Here is a 24,969-nt window from a genome sequence, read left to right on the forward strand (position 1 = left end):
ACCTTTTTTCCCCATTATCTGCTCCCCTTTTTCCTTCTGATCACTGTCAGCCTATTCTCAATTTCAATGTCTTTGGCTATACTTTGCTTGCTTGTACATTTTGTTGATTTTACCATATGCTTTTATTGAATATTAGTTCTAGATCCATAAAATATGCTGCTGGTATTTTTTATACTAAGTATTTATTTGTATGCTACTGCCAATGTATATAAAATAACCATCCTTGTGAAATAAAAACTCATGAAAATCCAGAGAGGTAGATGTTAAGGACAGACAAAAGCAGAAGTTTGTATAGTGTGGCAGGTGTTACGGGGATAAACTTTTTGTACAGGTTTCAAATTTAGCTCTTTGAATATTCACTGGTTCATGAAAAGTGGTTTAGAACACCTTCAAATATTTATTTCACTACAAAAAGGAACAGACATTCTGAAGTCTGAAGGGATTGATATTTGAAGATACTCTAGTCAGCAGGGGGTCATGTTGAGCATTCTGCAGACAGAATTGTTTCAAATCTGTAGCTGCATGGGAAACCTTCACCCAGTTGAGCCTGGCACCTAGCCAGAGCTGTTGAATCACCATCTTCATAGCACTGACACTGAAGGAACCAGACATGGTATACTAGAAGCTAGGCTGATTTGTTGGTAGTGGGTCCATGGGGTGGAATTGCCATTGGTATTTTAATAGGAATTGCATTGAATCTATAAATTGCTTTGAATAGTAATGCTTGCTTGCTGGGTTTTCCCTTTGAATGTCTCTGGGGCTGCTGGAAGCCAATGTCAGGTGCTGTCCACTACTAGCCCTTGTCAGCCTCTTCAAAGACACAAGCAGTGCAGTTTGTGGCTGTTTTCTACAGGTTTGGTTGCATTACATATGGGACAAGCTGTGCTGCAAAGCTGGGTTTTATTGGCACTGGGGCCAGGGGACTTTTGTAAATGTCCCAAGGCACCACATGATTCACTCTGCCTGTCTCTGCCTGTGGCCTTCCATCAATCTTAGGCTAGTCACTGATCTAATTGTTTCTGAGAGTGTTTCTCAAGGAATTAGGGGAATGGAACCTCTCAATGGCATGGGAGATGCCTTTCAGGTTTCAGGGAAGATGGTGGGTGTGTTTCCCCACCCCCCCAGACACTCATCTGAGTCTGTTCTGAGTTTTTTTCCTGAACTCTGTGGGATGGAACCCCTAACAGACCTGTGGTTAAGGCCTCCAAAGCCCATATTTTGGGCCTTCTGGAAATCAGGAGGGTGTTTCTATGGCTCTCCAATGAGGGGAAAGCACCAGTGTGGATCCTGGAAAAGAGTATGGATGACTGCATGCTAAAGCCAGACTCTGACACGCCCTGAGTCTGCCTATGTTGCTGTCTCCTCAGTAGTGGTTAACTAAGACGCAGGATGGGGGACAATAAAGAACAAAATAAAGTAAAAAGACATGAAGAGTGGGAGGAGCAGTATTCCAGAAGGTAGGGCAAGCAGTTTTGCACAAGGTAAGGTAGTTACTTTTCCCCTGGGAGGTGTTTTCTCTTCTCAAGAAAGATGGCTGCTGTGTTCTTGGAGTGTATTTCAGCATAGAAATCCCACAAGCTTCTGCTCCATGTGTCTTCCCTGTGCCTCCCACTCCACACTCTCCTCACACAACAACTACAGCCTGTACCACCCTCCCTTGGCCCAAGCCCAAAATGAGTGGCCGTGAACATAAAACCTTTGTTTTGGCCCCTTTAATTAAAAAAAAGTGGCTTTTTCTTTGGTGGGTTCTGTCTCTCTCTCAGCAGACAAAAATCCCAGCTTTTTACTACTGGATGATAGATGGGAGGCTGATCCCAAAACTTTGTGGTGCTTTGTGTTTGGGAGCCCACTGTGGGGATATGGCTCCTCTCCTATCAGGAGGAAGCTCCCACAGTGATGCTATAACCTCTGCCTGCCACCCATGGAAACAGGACTGTCCGGCTGTACCCCCACCCTTCCTACTAGTCTCTAGTTGGTTTCTGGCTATCCTTGGTTAAAAGTCTCTTTTTCAGGTAGTCTTTTTTTTTTTAATTTCAGGTGGATATTAACCTCTTTAGTTTTATTTCCAGTTTGGTTCTGGGAGAAAGTGCCAGAAAGATCTTCCTACTCTGCTGCCATCTTGTATCCATCACTTAGGTTGTTGCTTATCCTCAGGCTCCTTCCACAGAAACACTACATCATCTACACTCCTTTTTTCAAAGAAAGCTCAAGAATCTTCATGGAGAAGCACATGCATGGGGTACCTCACGTCTCCACCCCACCTACACTAATTGTCCAACAAAAAGGCAGTCTCAAGTTCATGGTACTTGTGTACCAGGTGGAGAATAGTTTGCCCCTCCACCTGGCAGGCTCTGGGGTGCAGGGCAGGAACACCACAAGCCCCATAGCTATGGCAGGCAGAGGAGAAGGAAGTGTGACTTTGCTGAATCAGCCCCCATTGGACCACAGGTGTGGCTACACCCTGGCTGGAGTGATGTGGTTGTGGGAGATTCTGAGAACCACATTTAGCTGTGCCACCATCTTGGCCCCATATATCCAGGCTCACTTTTTAACTTATTTTTCAATGTCTTGTGTACCAGTATTTTCCAATATTGTCTTTCATATTCAAAGTGAACTAGTTTGAATGATAAATTATATAGTCACTCCACTTGTAAACCTTATACCACCAGTACCTACCAGAAAGCTAGGTAAATGGTGGTCATTCAATAAAGATTTATGGAATTAAAAATGAATAAACAATTAAATCAATGACTGACTGACTCCAGTTATCTTCATTCTGTAGTTTTAAAAGCTATGTTGGAATGTTCTCTTCTAAAAACTTGATTAATCACTTTGCATCCACAAAAGAAATGGAAGCAATAAGTAAGATGAAAATATCTTGTGCCAAAACTTGATAACATTTTTATATATTACTTGTGAGAAAACTATTTCTTCAATTTATATAGACAGTTATTTGTTTCTGTTTTTCTGTTTACCTCTTTGGCCCTCTCTCTTTGTGTGTGTGTGCGTTTCCCTTTCTGTCTCCCTTGATTCTTTTTTAGCAGCTTGTTATTTTTCATAATTTTTTATTGTATCAGTGGAGAAAAGACTCAAAAGATCTTCATACAGTTCCTCTGTTAAGTATAAAAACATTTAATTTATAGCTTTCAGTACTTCTTATCTATTTCTCTTTGAAAAACTTGATCATGAATTATGCATACCGGCACAGCTTGAAATATTCAACTCATGTTCTTTTATTCCACTTGGGACTACCAAATAAAGAGTAGTTTGAACACAGAAAAAGAAGGTCTGAGAATAGCAAAATGCCAGCACTAGTTAATAGTATTTGTTTCATAGTAAGGCCCAGATGAAAAGTCCAGTCAAATTAGATTTCATAAACTCAGTGAATTCATATAAGTTATTTTATTAATTGAAGCAGAAATGTGGCTTTAAGTATATAAAGTACAGGAGTTGTTTTTCAAAAATCAGATTAAAGCAATATTATTGAAAAAGTTAATGATTGTTATACAAAGCCAAAATTAGGCATATTTTATAAAACTGGGAAAATAATATAGGTCTATTAAGCCAATGACTACTTTTTGAATAGTAATAGAAGATGTTTACTATTCAGTTATATTACTATCAATATGTTTAGTAATTGATTGATTACTCTGTTGAGTTTGATTCTTTTTAATTAAAAGTTTCATATAGCATATCCTTCTAAATCTAGAAAGAGTAAAGCTCTCTCATTTACTGAGGAATTTTGAGTTATGTCTGAGGAGATTACATGGACTGAGACCTGACTGTGGGTTTCAGTTATTGCTAGCAAATTGTTAGGGAAAACTCAATGCAATAAAATACTTTATTGAGCTAACTTGCCCCTCAGAGAGCAAACCTTCAGTTATTTCTCCTTTTGTAAACCAGTGACTAAAGGATTTGCTCAACTTTTATCCAACTTTTGGGGCAAATGCATTTTATTCACTAATGAAAAATAATTTTCCTACCTACCTGAGGTAGAGAAATAAATGAAAGACAATAAAAACAAATAAAATATGCAACAACAAATTTGTAAGGTCTTTTTTTCTTTACTGCCTAATACAAAGCACATCAAACTACTACAGAAAATGTTTAATGAATTTTTTATCTAAGCCTTTATGGTTTGGAAATTAAATTATTTGAATTTAAATTGATTGGCACAACATAAACTCAGCCATCTTATTAAATGTATTTTTTTCATTTTACATATTACTTTAGTCATTCTTAATATGTTTTCTCCAAGCTAAAGAATCCATTTATGATTAAGAATCTGTAACAACATAATCTTAGATATATGTTTAAAACCACAAAGCAATTCTTTTGAATTTTTATTACATATAATATAGTATACACTCCAAATGTGGAGGTTTATTAGATATATTTCTTTTATTTCAGTTCATTTAAAAATCATCCTATTGAATAATAATTTTGCATTGAGTATATTGAATTGTTTTATGAAAAAGTATATTGATTGTGTTATTCTTCTATCCCCAAACCTCTTGAATAATCTAATATAAATACAAAAAATTGAAATTAAACTTTAAATAATTTATATTTCATTCTTATAAATATTTAATGAGAACTAATTCTTTGCTAGAGTTTTTCTATTAGCACTTTTATATGATTGTCATATTAGTCAAGATTCTCTCAAGAAACAAAATCAATAGCTAGCTAGATAAATAGGCAGATTTATTATAGGAAATTGGCTCACCTGGTATTGGAGGCAGAAAATTCCCATGATCTGTCATCTGTAAGCTGAAGAACAAGATAAAGCATTGTGTAATTCACTCTGAGTTCAATAGGCATGAGAATCAGGGGAATGAATGATGTCATTCTGAGTCCAAAAGCAAAATTGGGTTTCCCATAGTGCAGGTACCACCAATTTGAGTTCAAAGGCCTGAGGACCAGGAACTCTGTTGTTTGAGGGCAAGAGGAAATGTATGTATCAGCTCAAGCAAAAGAAACAAATTCACCCTCTCTCTGACTTTTTGTGGTATTGTCTCTCACAGATTGGACGATGTCCATATGCAGTGGTGGAGACAATCTTCTTCACTGAATCTACCAATTCAAAAGTTACTCTCTTCTGGAAACACACTTAGAGACACAACCAGGAATAAGGATTTTACTAGCTATCTGAGTAACCTTTAGCCCAGTCAGGAAGACACATAAAATTTACCATCAGAGGTGACTTATTTTATCCCCCTAACAAATCTACCACATAATCATTATTATTATCCCCATGGTGCAGATGATGAAGCCAAAGTATAATGTGTTGCAGAATATTTTAAGGCCACATGGACTCTAAGTGGAGAAGGTAGAATTCTAACTAGTATATTTAAATCTGTAGTTTGTTCTTTCATACTTCTTTCAGTGGCTGTCCACCAATCCCTAAGACAATTTAATGGCATCAAATTATGTTTTTAATTACACATCTTTATATAAATATTTAAAATCTTTTTCTAATATTAGTGTGTCTCTATGATTTTGCATAAGAAGGAAAAATTAAGAAACAACTATCTTTTTTTTAATTTAGATAATTCTCATGAGAAGAATGGAAGAGTATCTTTATAGTTTGTAGATGTTTCTGCAGGAAAGTTTTCTATGTAGCATGGAAAATTGTAGAAAGTTTATGTTCCCCAAAATTCATAGATTGAAGACCAAATCCTCAATGTGATGGTATTTGAAGGTGGGTTTTTAGGAGGGATCATATTTTGCTGTGTATAATGTGCATTTTTTGGTTCAAATTTTTGATGGAAAAATAAGGGTGAACTTTATACATGGGCAGTACTAATTCTCTATCTCTATAAATGTTTTTAATTATTTTATTTATGCTTATGCATTAATTAAAGTTTAACTCTAGAAAGCAAAAAAGATATCCATATGCAAAATAGTACCCCTGGAATATGATGATTAATTTTGTTTCTAAATATAAATAAATAAAAAAATAAATTAAAAAGTTAAAATGAAAGATTTTTTTCCTGACAGTTTGGGCTAAAAACATGGGTATGCATTATACACAGCAAAATATGGTAATTAGGTTTAGGTGGAATCATGTGGATGGAACTTACAAGAGGAAAAGAATTAAGTACTTTTTCTCTGTAGGTATAATTATTTGAGACAATGGCCAAAGTGCTGTAATTTTTTAGGTATAAAAGAATTTTGAATAACTTTCAGTACATCATAGAATAAAAATAGTTTTGCACATATTTGCAACTAACAAGAAATCTCTATCAGAAAATGAGAAGTTGCAGTAGCAGAATTCCTTCAAAAGAATGTTGAAAGCAGAAGGCCAAAAAACAAAATTAAACTACTCATTCTGTAATTATTATTATTATCTTTGTGATATAAAGTAATATAGAAGGAAAGATTGTTTGTAAGGAAAACTATAATTATGAATTAAATAGCTTAAAAGGGAGCCACAAAAAAGGATGACATCTTACCATTTGTTACAATATAGATAGACCTAGAGGGTACCCAAAGTGGAATAAGTCAATCAGAGAAAGGCAAGTAAAATATGATTTCACATATATGTGGAAGCTAAAGAAAAAAATATAAACAAACAAATACAATAGAAACAGACTCATAGTTACAGAGAACAGACTAATAGTTGCCAGATGAGTGGGTGGTTGAGGAACTGGGTGAAAAAAGTAAAGGGATAGAGAAGTATAGTTTGGGAGTTACAGAACAATTATGGGGATGTAAATTACAGCATAAGAAATATAGTCAATAATATTGTAATACCATGTATGGTGCCAGATGAGTACTGGAAATATCAGGGGTACACATTGTAAAGTATGTGATTTTTCTAACCACTATAGCTTACAACTGAAACTACTACAAAATAATATTCAACATAAACTGTAACTGAAATATAAAATTTTAAAAAAGAAAAAAATAAAATATATATTATTATGCAAAAATGGAAAAAGCAAAAAATAATACTATAAAGGTATAACACAATTAGGAGGTCTAGTTAACATAATATGAGAGCTATAAATATTACTATAATGTGAAGACAAAGTTAAATGCTTAATAATTAAATAAATTTCTGCAAAACTCTTATCATCTATTTCAAAAAGAGAGTATTATTTTTGATAATATAGATAATAAATAAATCTTCAATTGTGCATTCCTCATTTTGGTGCCTTCCATTCTCAAGATGTATGTTTTATTGTATTTTTTTCTGCTAAAACTCACCCCACCAGGGTATTCCTTCTGCCAAATAAAAAGCAAACTTTCACTAGAAGGGAAAATGTTTTTGACCCACAACAAAAAGTTAGATCCTGCTGTTTCCCCAAACTTCCAGAGGTAAAGCATTGTCACCTTAATAAGAACATAAAACAGCTTCGAACAACTAAACAGAAGTAGTTTTTATTCCAACCACATTAAAATATGCAAACAAAGCACAGCATAGGCATTGTTTTTAGCCTTTATTTCCTTGTTTATGATTTTAAAAAATTTCAAATACACTTAAAATACTTTCTAACTTTAAAAGTATCATTTGAAACAAATTTATGCGGGAGGTGATATTTGTTTGACTTTCTGCTATGATAAGGCCCTTACTCATTATTTCAGAAATTATTGAGAAATAATTGCATGCTTAATCAAAAGCATATTTTAATAATTTAAAATATTGATATTTAAAATATAAATAAGCTATTAAATAGTGAAAATTAGTTTGCTAATCATCAAAATATCTCTAATTCTAAAATATTTATATTATTCATTTTCTTCTTTTTTTGCATACCAGTGATTGTATGTCCTTGTTACTCAATGTCTAGCACCTCAAGTAAAAAACTCAAAGACTGACCATTGCTCAACTGGTTAAGGATGTTGACTTGAGACTTAGAATGGGCTTTTAGAGAAAGCCTGATGGAAATGCCTTGGGCCATACTGTTGCCTTATAAATCAGTTGCTTTGGCCACATTCTCTTCATGAGAACCAAGTCACTAAATGCAGCACATGTGAGGAGAGAAGAGTGAGACTCCATCTTTAAATTGAAGGGATTTCAAATCATTTATGTATATCTTTTAAAACTTCCACAGCCATCAATGCACAACATGTGGTATCCATTGTGATTAGCTGCATCATCATAATTGTTTGTTCCAGGAAATTCTTGATTAGGATGTTTGAAGACTAATAATAACTTTACTTTTTGCTTCAGGAAAAGCTTATAAACCAATTTATGTTTCTAAAAAACTATCTAGTTCCATCCATGCTGTCGCAAAGGGTAAGAGCTCCTTCCTTCTTTCTGCTGCGTAGTATTCCATCATGTAAATGTATCATAGTTTTTTGATCCATTTATTTACTAATGGGGAACTGGAGAGCATTATGCTAAGTGAAATAAGGTAGGCCATGAGAGACAAATACCATATGATCCCACCTATAAGTGGAACCTAATCAACAAAACAAACAAGCAAGCCAAAAATAACCAGAGACATTGAAATTAAGAACAAACTGACAGTAACCAGAAGAAAGGTGAGAAGGGATAATGGGGGAAAAATGGGAAAGGTTTTCAGGAACATGCCTATAGGACACATGGACAAAACCAACAGAGAGTAAGATCTAGGATGGGAAGTGGGGATGGCTGGGGTGGAGGGGTGTGGTAGGGGAAAAATTGAGACGACTGTATTTAAACAAAATTTTTTAAAATGTTTAAAAAAAACTGTCTTTCTACGGAAACTAGAAGATATGGGCTCTATCTTTGTTATGATTACATTTCAAAGCAATGATTCCTAGGTCCTTGAGAAATACAGTAAGGGGTTATAAAACTGTGAAAAGGGATTTTTAAAAGATTTAGAACTCAAAGAAGCAGAAAAGGGTTTACCATTAATTTTTTTTTCTACAGAAGCACAGTAAGAACAAAGAGGTAACAAGGGCTCAAATAAGCAAGAAGTCTGTGTGAAGTTTAGTTAAACAGAGGGGATCTTTAAAACCATCTTTCTTGGTCAGGACTTTAATGCATTTTTTAACAGCTGCTTTTGACAGCATGCTTTCCTGATTTGGGCCTGTCAGTAATTTGTAGAATGCTTCTGAGGGGAGGTGGGCACTACTGGCACATCCTACATGCCTTGTCTGAGGACAGAGCAGTCTCTTTCAGCCAGTAAAAACCCAAAGGCAAAGCTTCACATGTGTTACCAGTTAGAAGTTCAACAAAAATGGCTAGAAATCGTAAGGGCTAAGAAAGTATGGGTGGGGCACCAACAGAATCTTCCCAGAAATGTCACTTTATGGAGCACTAGTCAGCTTTAAAAGTAGTAAACCGTTTTTAAAAGTCTAAGCAGTTATTAGAGAATTTACGCTCAAAGTATGCTCAGGAAACCACTTCTGTTTTATCCTGCAAGTCATCAGGAAAGCTGTTCCATGGCAGTAACAAATCATAATTTTGTGATTCGTTAAAGTCCATTTTAATGTATAATAACATTTTGTCAATAAATAACTGTTGATTTTTTATTGTTTTCTCTCAAGATTGCTTATTGAATGGGAAGAGTTTTTTTTTTCTTTTTTTTTTTGTAAATAAGGCTATAACTATACCTTAATTCAGGGTTTACATAATGAGTGCATTTATATACTGAGTCCTGGGTAGAATTTCTATATCTGGAAATGTAGTAGAATCTCCAGTGCAGTTAAATTCTCTCTCTAGAAGTTCTCTCACTATGGCTTTCTTGTACTGAAACAACAACAACAAACTGCAGAGCAGTGAGTCTATAGTCCTTGATGTCCTGGTCACAAAGACATTGAAAGAAACTAATTCTCACTTATATTTGTTTAGATAAAATAATCATCAGTCTTCACCTCAGGGGCGTTTTAGCACACTTTTCAAACCTTCAGTTTCCTACTGAGTATTAGCTAATAGCTTTGATTTGATAGTTGTTTGGATGGGAAGCGATTGCATTAAATGATGCCCTAAAGCTACCCCTTGGCAAAGTTAAAATTCAGTATTTCTGGTTGGTAAATTATGCTAGCTTTATTTAATTAGAGATTTGAAAGTGCTTTTTTTTGAGGCTGACATCTATTGAGCTTTGCTCTAATGTTATTAATTGTAGGGCTGGAATGGAAATTTTTTTCTTTTAAAGGATATCAAATTCTAGTGATCAGAAGAGGAGAAAAGCAGATTCATAAGATAATGTTTAGTTAAAGAAAGCATTAGAAGTTCCAAGAGTATATCATTCTAACTGTAGCACAAAGAAATTTGCTGGTCTTATATAATATATTACCCTTATCTATCACAAAAGATAACCAAAGATTTATTTTGTTTTGCTTAAAAAAACTTGTTTAGATAGGAGTAGGCTTGGGGGCCTGAATGAAAAAGGTGAAGGGGTTAAGAAGTAAAAGTTGTCAATTACAAAATAGTCACTGGATGTAAAATACAACATAGATGTAAAGTACAACCTAAAGAATATAGTAAAAAAACTGTGATAACTATAATTAGTGCCAGGTGGATGCTAGACTTATTGGGGTGATCACTTTGTAAATTATATAATTGTCTAACATTAGGCTGCACACCTGAAACCAATACAATAGTGAGTATCAACTATAATAAATTTTTTTAAATAAAATAAAAGAACTTGTTAAGTTGAAGTAATAGTGTAAAGATTTTGGATACTAAAGGCACATTCATGTTTTCATCAGACAATGGACAGAATAAACTGGAAAATATTAATTCAGAATGTTTATGGTGTTCTTGAGAAATGTAAAGTCAGTTGCATAGTAATACAACTGAGTATAAGACATTTTAAATGCATTGTATTTCTTTGTACTTAAACAAAAATGGATTTGAAAATAAATATTGTTGAGCTCCTTTAGAAAAAAAAAGAAAAGAGAAAAACTATATCTGGTCATGTAGCTATCTACTAAAAATCCATAAGCAAAGGAAAGGAACGGTGGACTTGAGGTCAGTGAGACTTATACATAGCATATGTAACATTTTTCAACTACATGTGTTTAGAGCAATATTTTCTTCTATTAGTCAAAGTAGAAAAACTATATTTATTAGCTAAAAATTAATCAATATCTTGTTATAATAAACATTTTTTGTAATCAAAATTTTGTAGTGTTTTAGTATTACCATAATACATCAATTTCTATTTGGTGGAATATAGCTCGTTAAGAATAACAATTCACTACATTGCTTAAATATTTTGTAAGTTAATAATACAGTGTGCCTAAAGAGAAATAAATGAAGAGGCAAATGTTTACCTCTCACTGCACTTAGCTTCTTCCAGACTCTAGGTATATTTCATTTGCATCTTATATGTCTATGTAAATGGTTATGCCATTATTTGACACTTGAGCAAATACTTAAGGTCTCCGTGCAGTAGTTTCCTTACCAATGGAATAGATATATGACTATTTACCTCATATTTAAGAAACAGAATAGCACCTGACATAGAGTTAATGTTGTATAGATGCTTGTCAAATGAAATACATAGAGAAAGTAATGTGCCTATGAAGATAACTAAATTCCCAGAACTTGTTTCTTGAGTATAGAAAGACAATAGTAATAATTAAAACATTCTGTGCCATGCAGAAAAATGTGTTTGGCTTTTCAGAAATTTTTGTGTGTCTTTTAAATTTTGCCTATATTTTCAAATAATGACTTAAAAGTAGGTGGGTAATTTCAGATAATCATACTTTGCTTGTTTTCTATTAGTGCAGTAAATGAAAAACATATGGCACAATATAAGGAATGTGAAATGTTCTTCGAGGAAAGCACATATACTGTGTGTAGCAATGTTCACCAGTCACTACGTAATGCTATTTACTGTACTCACAAGGTCAATATGGGATGTTGGATGTTGGTATAGAAGATTAAAAAAAAGGCTTTAATGTGATAAGAAATAAAAATTGCCATTATCATATATTTCCTTGACTGATAGCATTGCTGACCTTTCATTTTATGGAATACTTTAATGCCTATTTCTCATCAGATCGTATAATCTATGACTTTGGACAATAAAATACAGAAAACCTAAAGTAGGTAGTCAAATTTATTTGATTTGTGAAGTCTACTGTTTTAGGTAATGAGTTTTTCATAAGTTGTAGTATCATTTTAATATAACATTGAAACCAAATAGTTACAAGAAAGTAAATGTGCAAAATAGACCTCTCTATAGACATACGTAGTCAATTTGACTTTGTTCCATAAACCCAGGAAATTACTTTGTATTTACAAATGTGTAACACCGCATCCTTTCTATTGTAGGTTAAATTTCTTTTCTAAATAACGCTGTTTTCTCAAATATTTAAGTGAAGAATAAAGTTTTAAAAACCGTATATGTCTGAGGTAAAAACTATCTCATAATTCATGTAGGTATTTTAGCAATGCAGTTTGGCTAGGAATTTCTTTTTTAGATTTGTAAAAATATTGAAAACTTGACATTTAAGATGTGTACTCCACACATTAATATAAACATATTGAAAATAATAATGATAATAAAGAATCTGTATAAATCAAGTGAACAGTAAAGAGTAACTAAAAAATAAAAATAGTAAAGTCAGTTAGAAATTGCCCAGTTTGGGTTTCTTATTAAAAACAAAATTGAAGGGAAAAAGAAGTAAAACTTTCAGTACTTCTTGATATTTTACTTTGTGAGGACATTAATTTTCATTTGAAAATGAAGTATATTTTATGAAAATGGAATCACACTCATTGATAATGAAAATTATATAGCCATGTGAGCAGCTAAGACCTCAGGTTTTGGAGCCTTGAACTGTCTCCCTCCAATTCAGTTGAACCTGAGTAATATATTAAATATGATTTCTAACCAGACAATCCTCATGAAAATGGTTGAATTGTTCTTTTATGGAATACAGTATTACTTTAAGTAGCTTGCAGTATAAAGACTAAGTGATGCTAGAAGAGTATTATCTTTAAGGCAGTACCAATGAACATATTTAGAAAATGGAAAATGGTTAGTATGGATTTTTTTTTCTCTCTCTGTCTCTCTTTGTTTTTATACAATTTTTTATTGCTTTACATTCTTCCAATTAAACTTTACAATTAATTTCCAAGAGAGCCATAGCATAAAAATCTCAAACCATATTCCCCCTGAATAAGAATAGACAGAAATTTCTGTGATACAAAATCCTCTTGCTCAGAAAGCCAACATCTGGGTGAACTGAGTTAACAAATACTGTACATCTCTTGTATAATGCTTTGGAGGCATTCGTAGTTGTAAAATATAAGTCTTTTTCACAAAATTCTAAAAATAAAATATGGGTTATTGATAAAGCATGAAAAATGTTTATATTAAAGAAATATTAAGAAGTAAACCCCTTCAGGGCAATTATTAAATCTAAAAATCAAGAAAGAAGCATTTGTGGGAAAGCAGATCAGGGAAGCTTTGCTAACAAGCATGATCAGCTTCTCCCATGCTGCTCCTTTGGCTGCTTGTTTTGGAAGCTCTAGGGGACATTGATGAAAGAAGTAGATCAGTTACACCCACAGCAGAAACACTATTATCCACCAGGATGTCTTTCAGTTTAGAGTCCATCATCATGACGACAGGAGGCTTAGTAGCTCTTGGTCCTGGTTCTGAAGTTGTTGTTGAAGGTGACTGTGCAGCCTGTGAGATCTAGGGTTGTTGTAAAAGTTAGATGCTGAAGATGTTGGCTGCAGTTTTTAAGAGAGGGTTCTTGCTTGATAATCTCACTCACCAAATATGGAGAGCAGTCTCTTCCCTGATTCCCTTATTCCAGTGCATGTCTGGATCATTGGACTTGGAAATAAAAGTACCTGGTTCTTAATAAGTCCATTTATTTGTAATCTTCTTCATTTAACCTAGTTGTGACTTTTTTTTCCTTCTCTTTAGCCAGTGTTCTGGCTTCAGACTCTGTGAGATCACTGTTTATGTTGGAAAGGTTGGCTGGACAGGAGTTGCTGATGGTAAGGCTTGGGGGTGTCAGTCCTTGTTTGCCATACACGTCAATCATGTTTCTGGAGACAGGAAACATATTTTCCATTTGCAAGGCTTCAAGCTCAGAATTCTTCAATATAACTTGATTCTAGTCTAATGATGTCACTGATAACATCATCCATCTCCATACATGATGCTTGAGAGTGTACATTCCTTGTTGGACATTCACTCTCACCTTGTTTTGTTCTTCAAACTTAGAAAATCCCTCTTTTTCACAGTTGGAATAAAGTGTGAACATGGTTATGGGGCTGCTAGGTGTGCTGCTCCCTGGCACCGGTGGCATGACATGATCGCCAGATTTGTTTGGACATGGCAGGCTCAGGATTTACTTGGCGGCATGTTTATTTGCCAAAGTGGTAGAAAGGTACTGCTTTACCTGCTGTGTTTGGCTTTCTAGATGTGGTACTTGGTGGGATATTTGCAGTGGGTCTGCATCTTAAGGACTAACATGGGTCCCTGAGTGGCCAAGGGATGGTTGGTGCACAAACTAACGCCTGTGGATGGTGTCTGATTCATAGGCACTCTCTGTTGCACGTACTGGGCTGCTTGCAGCTTATGATTCCCTTGTTACTGACCCCACATCTGCTAACAGGTGAGTTGCTGGCCTAGCAAGGTAGATGGTGTCATCCTAGAGGAACTTATTAGAGTCTCCAGGGTGCTCCTTGGAAGTGTTGCTTTTCAAGGGTTGACTTTTGAGTTCAAAATAGGTTTTGGAGCTCTTTGTGAAACACTTCCTGACTGCAAAATCCTGCTCATTGACTTATTCCAACTGTGTGGCACTGGCTGGCTGGCTGGCTTCCAGTCCTTTCACAGTTAGAAAGTGGGAACTGAGCCTGGGCAGAGAGGAGGTAGCATTGTCTGGGTCCTCAGCTTGTTGGCTTGTGTGTGGCCACCCATCCCAGTGGAACCAGGCATTTCTTGAAGTGATTATTTATCTGGATTTGTGTCTCCATTCTTATGAATTGGCCTCCACTGATCAAGTTTGTGCACATGATTTTGTTTTACATGCTCACCTTTGGTATAGGTCAAGGGGTAATAAAATGTATGACTCAGGCTTGGGCAATCATGTGCTCTGTCCCAGAATTTTAAAACACAATAAAAGAGATACAAAGTCTCGGAAGTACTTGAATCGCTCTTGTCATTGAGAGCCTTTGATTCTGCAAATTATCCCATTTCTACTCCAAAAGTTACATTTTTACACTTAAAATGTCCACATTTCTTTTCTTGTTTACAACTAACATAACTGATCAATGCACAAACCTAAAGGGAACTGACTAATGTCTACAAGAAAAAAACTGACTAACGATAATCTGAATTTTGAAAATATATTGAGTTAAAAATAATAGGGTGAGTTTGTATGAATAAAATAGTGCCTATTTACTGTAAAACTTCAAAATAAAAATATACGTAAATTCTTGGAGAAGATGCAATAAAATAGCATTGTGCATGTGTATGTCAGCAGAGATGGCTTCCCATTTGATCACTGTTTTTTCTTAAGTATGTGACTATTGGCAAATTACCTGAATAATTTAAATCATCATCAATAAAATATGCACAATATTGTAATTAACATCCAATGCCACTTTTAGGACTCAACATTTTAATTCACATACAATACCTATTTCAATGTTTGAATACAGAAAAGGTACTAAAAGAATCTATGGTTCTGTTTCTTCTCCACAATGATTATTTGTGCATTTAGTGGTTTGTAGAGTCCCATTCTTTTCTTCCCACATTCATCGCTAAATTGAAAATAAACAAAAAACATGGTTAATGAAGACCAATTATCAACTTAATTAGAGATAATAGGGAATGAGAAGAATAGCTTTCCAACTGCTGGATTTCAGAGTCAGGCTGACAAGGCTATCTAGAAATCCTCAGGCCTGGCCTGTGGAGACAGGGCTAAACTTATGGTAAGCCAACAAACAGCAAAGGGACCTCTCTGCAGGCAAACTGACTCCAGAATGAACTTAAAGAGAAGAAAGAAAAAGGGACTCAGCTACTCATGCCTTCTTTTTTTCTATTCATACTCACCAATCAAGAGTGGTTGAGTTGTGAATAGATATTGGATATTTTGATAGAAATATCAAAATAAGATAGAAACCAAAAATTGGAAAAAAATTCTATGCTTCAAAGGATGTTTTTGAGTGATTTGGATAACATTTGTAATACTATAATATTAAAATATAGAATTAATATTTTTAATAATCTAGTGAAGACATACCTAGCTTCAGCAGTGCTAAGAAGGCTAGAAGGAATAAGATAAATTTATAAACAAAGACTAGAAATCAGTTGCCAGGTAAAAATAGGTAAGGTTTAGAAGGAAACTCTTAGAGGATGGGAGAGCATGATGGATGGTCAAAAGTCTTAAAAATAATACAAATAAATATAATTTAAAGGAAACAAAATAAACAGTTGTGAAATGATATTAACAGGAATTTTTAACAGTTATAAATAGTTTCAACTAGACTATTTTAAATTTCCCATTAAAATATGGACTGGTTTCATAAAATCAACTTGTTGGAATAACACACATAGAAATATTTGATGGTGCCAGTGTATTACTGTACATTACATTACTTAATTTCTTTATATTTTTTAAACATTTTTTCTTGAATATATTTGTTGAAGTCAAAATAATGGTCTCTCAAAGATGTCTATGGAACCTATGAATATGTTGCATTTTTTGGCAAAATGAAACTTGAAAATATTAAGTTTATGAGCCTTGACACAAGGACATTATCCTGTATTATTAGGGTTGGCTCAGTATAATCATATGCACTCTTAAAAATATGAAGAATTATCTTGGGCTTGAAAAAGATGAGAGATGAAGCACTAGAGGAGAGTAGGTGGAATTAATGCAAGATAAAGATAGCCCACAGTTGCTGGCTTTGAAGATGAAGTGCCCACAAGAAAAGGAACATGGTGGCATCTAGAAACTAAACACTCTCTCAACTGACAGCCAGAATGGAAATATAGACCTTAGTCCTACAGCCAGGGGCACGGAATTCTTCCAATAATCAAGATAAGCTTGGAAACAAATACACAATTAGAGATACCACAAAGGAATACAGCCTTGTCCACAACTTGATCTCAGTTTTATGAAACCCGGAGATGGATGCAGTCTCAGTCAATCCAGGCTTCAGAGCTATAGGATTATGAAATAATAAATTGATCTTATGTTAAGCTCCTAAATTTCTGATAATTTATTATGGCAACAATAGAGGCAAATGCAATATTAATTGGCATTTGTAATGTTTTTCTTTCATGTATTTATTGTTTTTTCTCAATAGCTTTGAAGAGGGAATGACATTTTATTGATTCATGAAACAGGACTTTGACATTACAGGTGGAGATGAGGGGAAAAAAGGATTTTCGATTCGCATTTGGCTTAAAGTAGATAAAAGATGATATCTGGAAAGTCCTTGCCACACTAAATTAGTGAAAATTAAGTTCTGTGCTATAGGCTTGTTATTCATTCAGTGGTCATTGGAAGAATGTATATGTACTTTGGTTGTACATGCTGGAGTCAGAAGGATTGTGACAGTCAGGTCTATATTTACATAATATTTACCTTATATAAGTAATGATTCTTATATTTTCCTGTTAAGAAGTCATGATATCAGCTAAAAAGTGCAAAGATGCAGTTTCCATAACTGTGATAAAGACATGTCCTGAAGTCAAGAACTGTTAGTATAAACGAAGTACTAAAAGTCACATTTTATCATTAAACCTAAAGGCTAATAAATTCATGAAATACTCAAACAAGAGGATTACAGTAATGAGAATAATGACTTTAGGACCTTAACTCAGATAACCTAAAGAATGGTGATGCCATATCTGTGGTGGTGAGAACAGGGAGGCCCACACTGACCCTTTTGTATGTAGTACTGTGGAAGGTGACAGCTTTACTGCATCAGCATTAAGAAAAAAGGAGCAACTCAAACTGCTCTGCATATAAAAAATAAGTTTAAAGTTTCATTATTTTACTTAAGTATTTCAAGAGATATCTTGTGCCCTTCCTTTTAGTTACTTGCTTTATAATTACAGTTTACATTTTTTGTATTGCTTGATGGTTCAACATCTCGTAAATGTCTATCAATGTACTAGGAAAAGAACACATTTGTTGGAAAAGATGACTGGCAACCACATTTTCCTTGTGTTCTGATGAGGTATTGTTTTTATTCTTTAGAAAAGGCTGAAAACTAAGGACAGATTACTTTTAACTTATTTGAATTTTTGAAAACCAGATAATCCAAAAAGCAGGCTCAATTGAATACACTTATGAGTTCCTTAGTTTCTCTTAAGTTTGAACTTTGGAAATTTTATCCACATTTTCTCAAAAGGTCTCCTTATCAGGGGCAGTGGCTAATTCACTTTTTTCCATTTTATTTAATATTTTTCCTCCCTCTCCCTGTCCCATGGGCCCCCAGAACCATAAAAAGGCAACAGCTGCCATTAGTTAAGAGTTCCCAGCCATGATACAAACACTTAAGTCTGCAGTGGGTGTCATCTGACCCTCATATACATATGTACACCACATACAGAGAGAAAGAGTAAACATTTAAATTTGGGCTAAACATTGCCAAATTGCCCCCAGCAACAATGTTTGAGAATGCTTCTCTACCTATACACAGCCTCACAGCAAAAATATCATGAACTCTTTTGTCTCTTCCAGTCCCATACATGGGGAAATGGTTGCTAATTGCCTTTTTACTAACATTTATGTTGTTTTGAAAGAGACTAAGATGATTTTCAAATGTTTAAGGACCATCTCTATTTTCTTTATTGTGCCTTTGCTGCTTCCATCTTTGGCTATTTTCTCTTGGCTTATTTTTCTTAATGATTCACAGAATCCGTTACAAGTTTAAAATTTATCTCTTGGTTATATGTGTTGCAATATTCTTTTAGTTCCCTTGATGTTTGATACATCCTCCATGGTATTTCTTACTATATAGTAATTTGTTATTTATATGCAGGTAATTTTTTCCATTTTTTCTCTCATGACTTCTGAATTCACTCTTCTGAGAGGCTAGTTCTATAAACAATGTTTATAAAACAATTTACCTTTCCCCAACTAATAAAAATAAAGCCTTTATTATATATGAATTTAAATATATCTGTAGGTTCATTTTTTGTTAAACTATTTATTTAACAATACTGCAATCTTTTAATTGAATTGTATATGTGAGTTTTACATATGTTGATACCTAGTCTCTTACTACTTTTAGTTCTTTAATATAATCGCAAATATATTTTTTGCATGAGAACATTAAAATCCACTTCTGAAGTTCAAAAATGTTGTAGAATTTTTTATTCTTATTGAGCAAAATGTGTAGATTAGCCACTAGGTCTTACTAAAAGGCTTGAATCATAGACTTTGTTATTTGTTTCCACTGTTCTAATAATTCTATTTTTCTTAGTGTTGTTGCAAAATGAGATATGTGAACTATTTTTAGTTTTCAAAATCTTTGATGTTTTCTGCATCTTAAAAGTTGCTAAATTGTTGTGTTCATTTAATTGTCACTTAAAAACAGATAATTTGGGAGAATTTGAATCTCTATAACACTGAAAATTCTTGTCCAAGGACATGGTATACTTTTCTTTTGTTTAAGATAAAGTGCTACACTGGTGGTGGGAATGCAGACTGTATAGCCACTGTGAAAATCAGTATGGAATTTCCTCAAAAAACTACAAATGGAACTGCCTTTTGATCCAGCAATTCCACTCCTGGGATTATACCCTAAGAATCCTGAAACACCAATTCAAAAGAATCTATATCACCCAATGGTCTTAGCAGCATTATTTATAATAGCTAGGTGCTTGAAACAGCATAAGCACCCATCAGTAAATGAGTGGATCAAAAAACTGTGGTACATTTACACAATGGAATACTATGCTGCAGAAAGAAAGAAGGAGCTCATACCCTTAGTGACAGCATGAATGGATCTGGAGAGCACTATGCTAAATGAAATTAGTCAGGTGGTGAAAAACAAATACCATATGATCTCACCTATAAGTGGAACCTAATCAACAAAACAAAAAAGTAAGAAAAATAGAACCAGAGACATGGAAATAAATAACAAACTAACGGTGACCAGAGGGAAGGTGGGAGGGGTAGAATGGGATAAGGAAGGAGAAGGGTCAAGTCAAGGAACATGTATAAAGAACCCATGGACAAAGACAGTGGAGGGGGATTGAAGGTAGGGAGTGGGTAGTTTAGGGGAGTAATGTGGGAAAAATGGCAACAACTGTAATTGAATAACAATAAAAAATAACCTAATATACTCTGATAAATGTTTTAAATATTTTTGTATTTTTTGTTGTTTAGATCCTTTGATTTATATGTCATTGTTATTTAGGTTTAAATACAATGAGTTATTCCTGGATCCTTCTGTTGATCCATGAATAAGAGTAATGGCAGCAGAGTTTCAGGCTGGTACTCTCCCTCTTACCCAAAGGAAAAATGACTGCATGCTCATAAATTGACCTCAGATTTCCTGCTCACTGGTTTAAGATATCAGGGTCTTTGAATCACAACCCATAATATCTCATTTCCTTAACTTCAGCAATAATCCATTGTTTCTCTTTTTTTATTCAGTTCTTATGCCTTACTGGTGTTGGGGGTTAACAGTATAGATGGAAGCTCCCACAGTGGGGCTGTATATTCACCCCCACCCCCAGTTTGCTCTCAATAGCACGGCTGTTTAACCCCTCAGGAGGAATACTTTCATTGGTAGATCCTTGTCCTCTCCATGCTTCAGCTGAGATCCATAGCCAGGTCTCTGTTGGATATTTCACATGTCCATTTTCACAACAACCTTGGAGTTCACAATTAGTAGTTAAACTACCTGCCCAAATCTATACAATGGCTACTATAATTAATTTCATATTGGGGGTACTTAATGAAATCTAATTAAAAGACAGTTATAACTTTTTATTACATAATTAAATCTTTAAAAGAGTAACATTTTTCTAAATATTTTCTACTTTAAAAAGAAATTTGTACTAACATATTTGATGTAAGTTTTGGCCAATTCTCTGTGAATAACAACTCCCAAATGTCCAGAGCCCAATTCATTGGGAAGGAAGTTATTTTAGTTAAAAATGTCATCTTCAGAGTATACAGATGGTAGAGAAATCTGGTTAAAGCTTGTCAAGACTCTGACTTCAGCATTGCTGAGTAGACTGGAGAGCAAGTGCTTGAAAACCAGCAGTGCCCTGGGAGAGCCCTGTGTGCACTAACAGGACAGAGTTTACAGCTCAACCCCCTGACCTTTGTACCTTACACAGACTCCGATTTTGGGAACATATTCTTGCTATTTTGTTTCAGAATAAAAGACAATGTTTTACCCATATGTCTTAATAATTTGGAAAAGTGAACATAAATATTTAGATGGCAAATAGGTCATCTAACACAAGTGACCAGCTATACTGATTATGGTTAGATAAATAAATCAGGAAGACATTCACGTGACTCATCACTGTCTGCTATCTCTGTGCACAGTGAGAGCAAGAAACAAATATTGACTTTACTGAGAATAAAATCAACCATAACAGAATCAAAGCCTTGATATCAACTGGAAGTCCTCATACACCTTATTACCAACACTTACACTTAAAGTTATAATATAGCTTTGAATTTCTAGAACATATATTTAATGAATACTCCTAATTTTATGTTATTTACATTTAAAAATGTAAGTTCATATTTTCCGTCATCTCTAGAAGCCATATAATTTAGACCTTTATAGCATATCATAAACAGGTATATCATTCTCCACTTAAAGAGGAAAATAGTATTTTTACCTTTTCATAAGTTTTTTATCCCATTTAGTTTTTCAAAATTCAAGAGAAACATTGATTGTGTGGGTTTATTCCTAATGCTATCAATTTAGAAGGAAATTTCTGTGGTAATATTCAGAGTTGACATTTTACATTAAATTTGAGTTCAATATATGCATTTGATAATCATAATATACACTGCATTACTTGAAATGTACATTTCAAATACTATAACAAGTAAAGTGGAAATGCTAAGTTTACTAATCTTTATGCATACACATTAGCAGTTTGGTTTATTGTAGTAGAGTTTCACAATATAGAATCTTAAAAATAACCCATAGAGTAATTAAATTTTGGATAAAACTTGCATATTTTCCATGACAGAGTTATTAGTATCAGTGTTGGTAATTCATTTCTACAACTATATGAGTACACAGTGAGTTCATTGAGGGAGCAACAACCCAATCAATTATAATCAATAAAAGCAGATACATTTACATTTTAAGGCTAATTCTGAAAATTTTCAATAATAGTATATAGATATATTAAAGTGTCATATTTTTTTTATCTGAATTACATGTAACATTGGGGAAGTAGGGTTTAGAAAATATACATTATTGAGTTGTGGAGGAAAGTATAACGTGTCTGATGACAGAGAGGCCATATATTTTATGCTGAGTCACAGGTATTTTTTAACTTGTTACAAAGTATCAAAGTCTATTTGCATTGCATTGATGTTTTGGCTGTATATTTAACTGTGAAATTAATTCATTTTCATGGTACAATGTTGAATCTTCAAATGGATATTCAAAAATCTTCCTCCAAATACCTGTGCCTGGTTATACATTGAGCAACATGAGTGCCAAATATAAATGTTATAGATGGGAAATGCCTTTCCTAATACTATTAAAAACATCATTAAAGGCAATTTTGTTTTCAGATTATTGTCTACTGACATCTTCAATTTGTTTACACTCTTTTATACATATTTATCCTTTCAAATCTTGAAAAATTAGTGTTCTGAGACAGAAACAGAAGGAGGAAGCCTAAAGTAAAAACGTGTACTCCATTGCCAGGAAAAGGGGCCCTCAGGCAGCATTTCTCCCTTTCCAAGAGTAGGGTAGCACCTTGACATTGGAGATCTTCCCTGAAATGACCTGCCAGATATTCCTGAACCCAGAAGAATGACAGGATATCCACAAAGAAGACAAAGAAAGGGATCTCTAATACAGAACTTTCAGAGCTCAGGTGCTGTTTCTGAGGGAAAAAAAGTAAGTAATAAAGTAAATATTTCTCCTGGATGGAAGACTTGAATTGCTATTTGAAAATGTTTCTTTGAAATAACAGTCAGGTTGCAAAAGAAAATATAATAGCCTGTAAATGAAGTTACCAAACTATTTTGGAAAAATGTGGAATTTGGGTGTTAGACTGAGGAAAAAACACAAACATTATAGAGGATTTTTTTTAGCCCTGGCAGCTGAGTGAATAAAGATATATACAATGTCATGTTCTGGGTAGGGGAAGCACAGGACAATGGAGTGCTCTGGTTATAGGGCATATAGAGTAGATATATTTAGGTATGTTGGAATTTTTCTAATTGGTTATTGCCATAAGGAATGTAAGGCAAAAAAAAAAACACTTGACAAGTGGGAAGGCTTAAAGGACCTTTTCAATTAACTAGGGGAAAAGTGAGGATGAATAAAAATTAAACCAGCAAAAAGTGGCCCTGGTGAAGTGGTTCAGTTGGTTGGAGTGCTGTCCCATACGCAGAATGGTTTCAGGTTGGATTCCTCATTAGGGCACATATTTAGGATGTGTGTTGATCCCCAGTCAGGGCATGCATAAGGGACAATTGATTGATGTTTCTCTCTTACATTGATGTTTCTCTCTCTGTCCCTTCTTCTCCCTATAAAATTAATAAACATATCCTCAGGTGTAGACCGTTCTGTGTGGAGTGGGCCCAGCTCCCACTCAGAGATGCACAGGATCCACGCCCATGGATAGGTTATCCTATGGAGGGAATCAGGCCTGCAATGTGCCTAGGCCCCTTTGAGTCTTGCTCTTGCTAAAAAACTCCCTCACCCTGAATTAAGGACATTTACTGCAAAGCAACTTCCTAAAAACCATACTAAACTTTCCAAGGATGACTGGTCCAACTACTTTTGCCTTTTCATTTGCAAATATCCTTCTTCTGTGATGTGATTAGTAGCATTGGCACCTTTGTTTTCTGTAAAAGGTAACCACCTAAAGTGAATCTGTGCATAGTAAATGAGGACCATCTTGTAAAGGGGGGAGAAACCCAATAAAGGCCTATCATAGCGGAGGTTGAGGCTTTTGCTCCCCTTGAGAGAAAAGCCATGCTGTCCCTCTTCCTCCACCAGATTCAGTAGTCTGTGTGAATGTCTCATTTCATCCATAATGACGCGGACCCCACGAGCTGGGATCTGCATCACTCAGGTGAGGATTAAAACATAATAATAAAAAATAAACAAAAAGTAGAAGAAAATACAACAGAGTAAACATTAATTTCTAAAATGAACTAATATAAAAGAGGTAAGTCATGTATGTATACATGTGTTATATGCATATTTATGTGTGTATACTAACGTAAATTAATCTTACCAAACCAATTTCAATGTTGATACAAAATAAGCTTTTCTATGCCTCATATACAGGAAAATCTCTTAAAATATAGCACTAGATGTCAAAAACGTGTAAGATAATAGATATTCAGGCAAATGCAAGAAAATAGGGAGCAAGAGTGGCAATATTGATGTCATTTTCAAAATACAACTAATTATTAGAGAACAATAATTGGGGAAAGAATTTGATGAATCCAATTATCATATAAATGAATAGACATATTACTAAAGTTGCTTTCTATAAATGGAAAATACATTTTATATAAAAAAGATAAATAAAACAACTTCTGAAGGATTCTAAAATAAGCAATACATCAAAAAGATAAAAAATAAGCACATATATTGAGTATCTAGTCAATGTAGTTAGTAAGTCCAAGATGCGCTATAGTTCATCTATTTCAAAACACTTGTCATTATATCCATTATGTTATATATTACTAGGGAATAAAATAATTCTGCCAATTAAACTCACACAATGTGTTGTTATTTAAAATGTCTTAACCTATATTTGTTGAAAAATATATTTCAGTTTTATATAGTGATATTTCACAAGTATGACTGTGATAAATGCATGAAAGTAAAAATATAACACCAATCAATATGTCTCT

At 34.1% G+C, this 24,969-nt stretch overlaps 1 protein-coding gene and 1 pseudogene across 1 annotated transcript; both read right to left on the reverse strand.

The window, feature by feature from the left end:
* Window positions 1-405: 405 nt before the first annotated feature.
* On the reverse strand, window positions 406-612 carry LOC123825297 (guanine nucleotide-binding protein G(I)/G(S)/G(O) subunit gamma-5-like). Its single transcript, XM_045848692.1, has one exon. The coding sequence runs from the start codon at window positions 610-612 to the stop codon at window positions 406-408; it is 207 nt and encodes a 68-aa protein (XP_045704648.1).
* Window positions 613-13,364: 12,752 nt separating this feature from the next.
* LOC123825131 overlaps window positions 13,365-24,969 on the reverse strand; it is a 62,488-nt pseudogene continuing 50,883 nt past the window's right edge.

Source organism: Phyllostomus hastatus, unplaced genomic scaffold (genome assembly GCF_019186645.2).
Source record: "Phyllostomus hastatus isolate PE091 unplaced genomic scaffold, TTU_PhHast_1.1 phas_contig_62, whole genome shotgun sequence".
Classification (NCBI taxonomy): domain Eukaryota; kingdom Metazoa; phylum Chordata; class Mammalia; order Chiroptera; family Phyllostomidae; genus Phyllostomus; species Phyllostomus hastatus.

Coding starts and splice junctions, on each gene's coding strand:
- LOC123825297 (XM_045848692.1), bottom strand. CDS start 612: ATGTCTGGTTCCTTCAGTGTCAGTGCTATGAAGATGGTGATTCAACAG.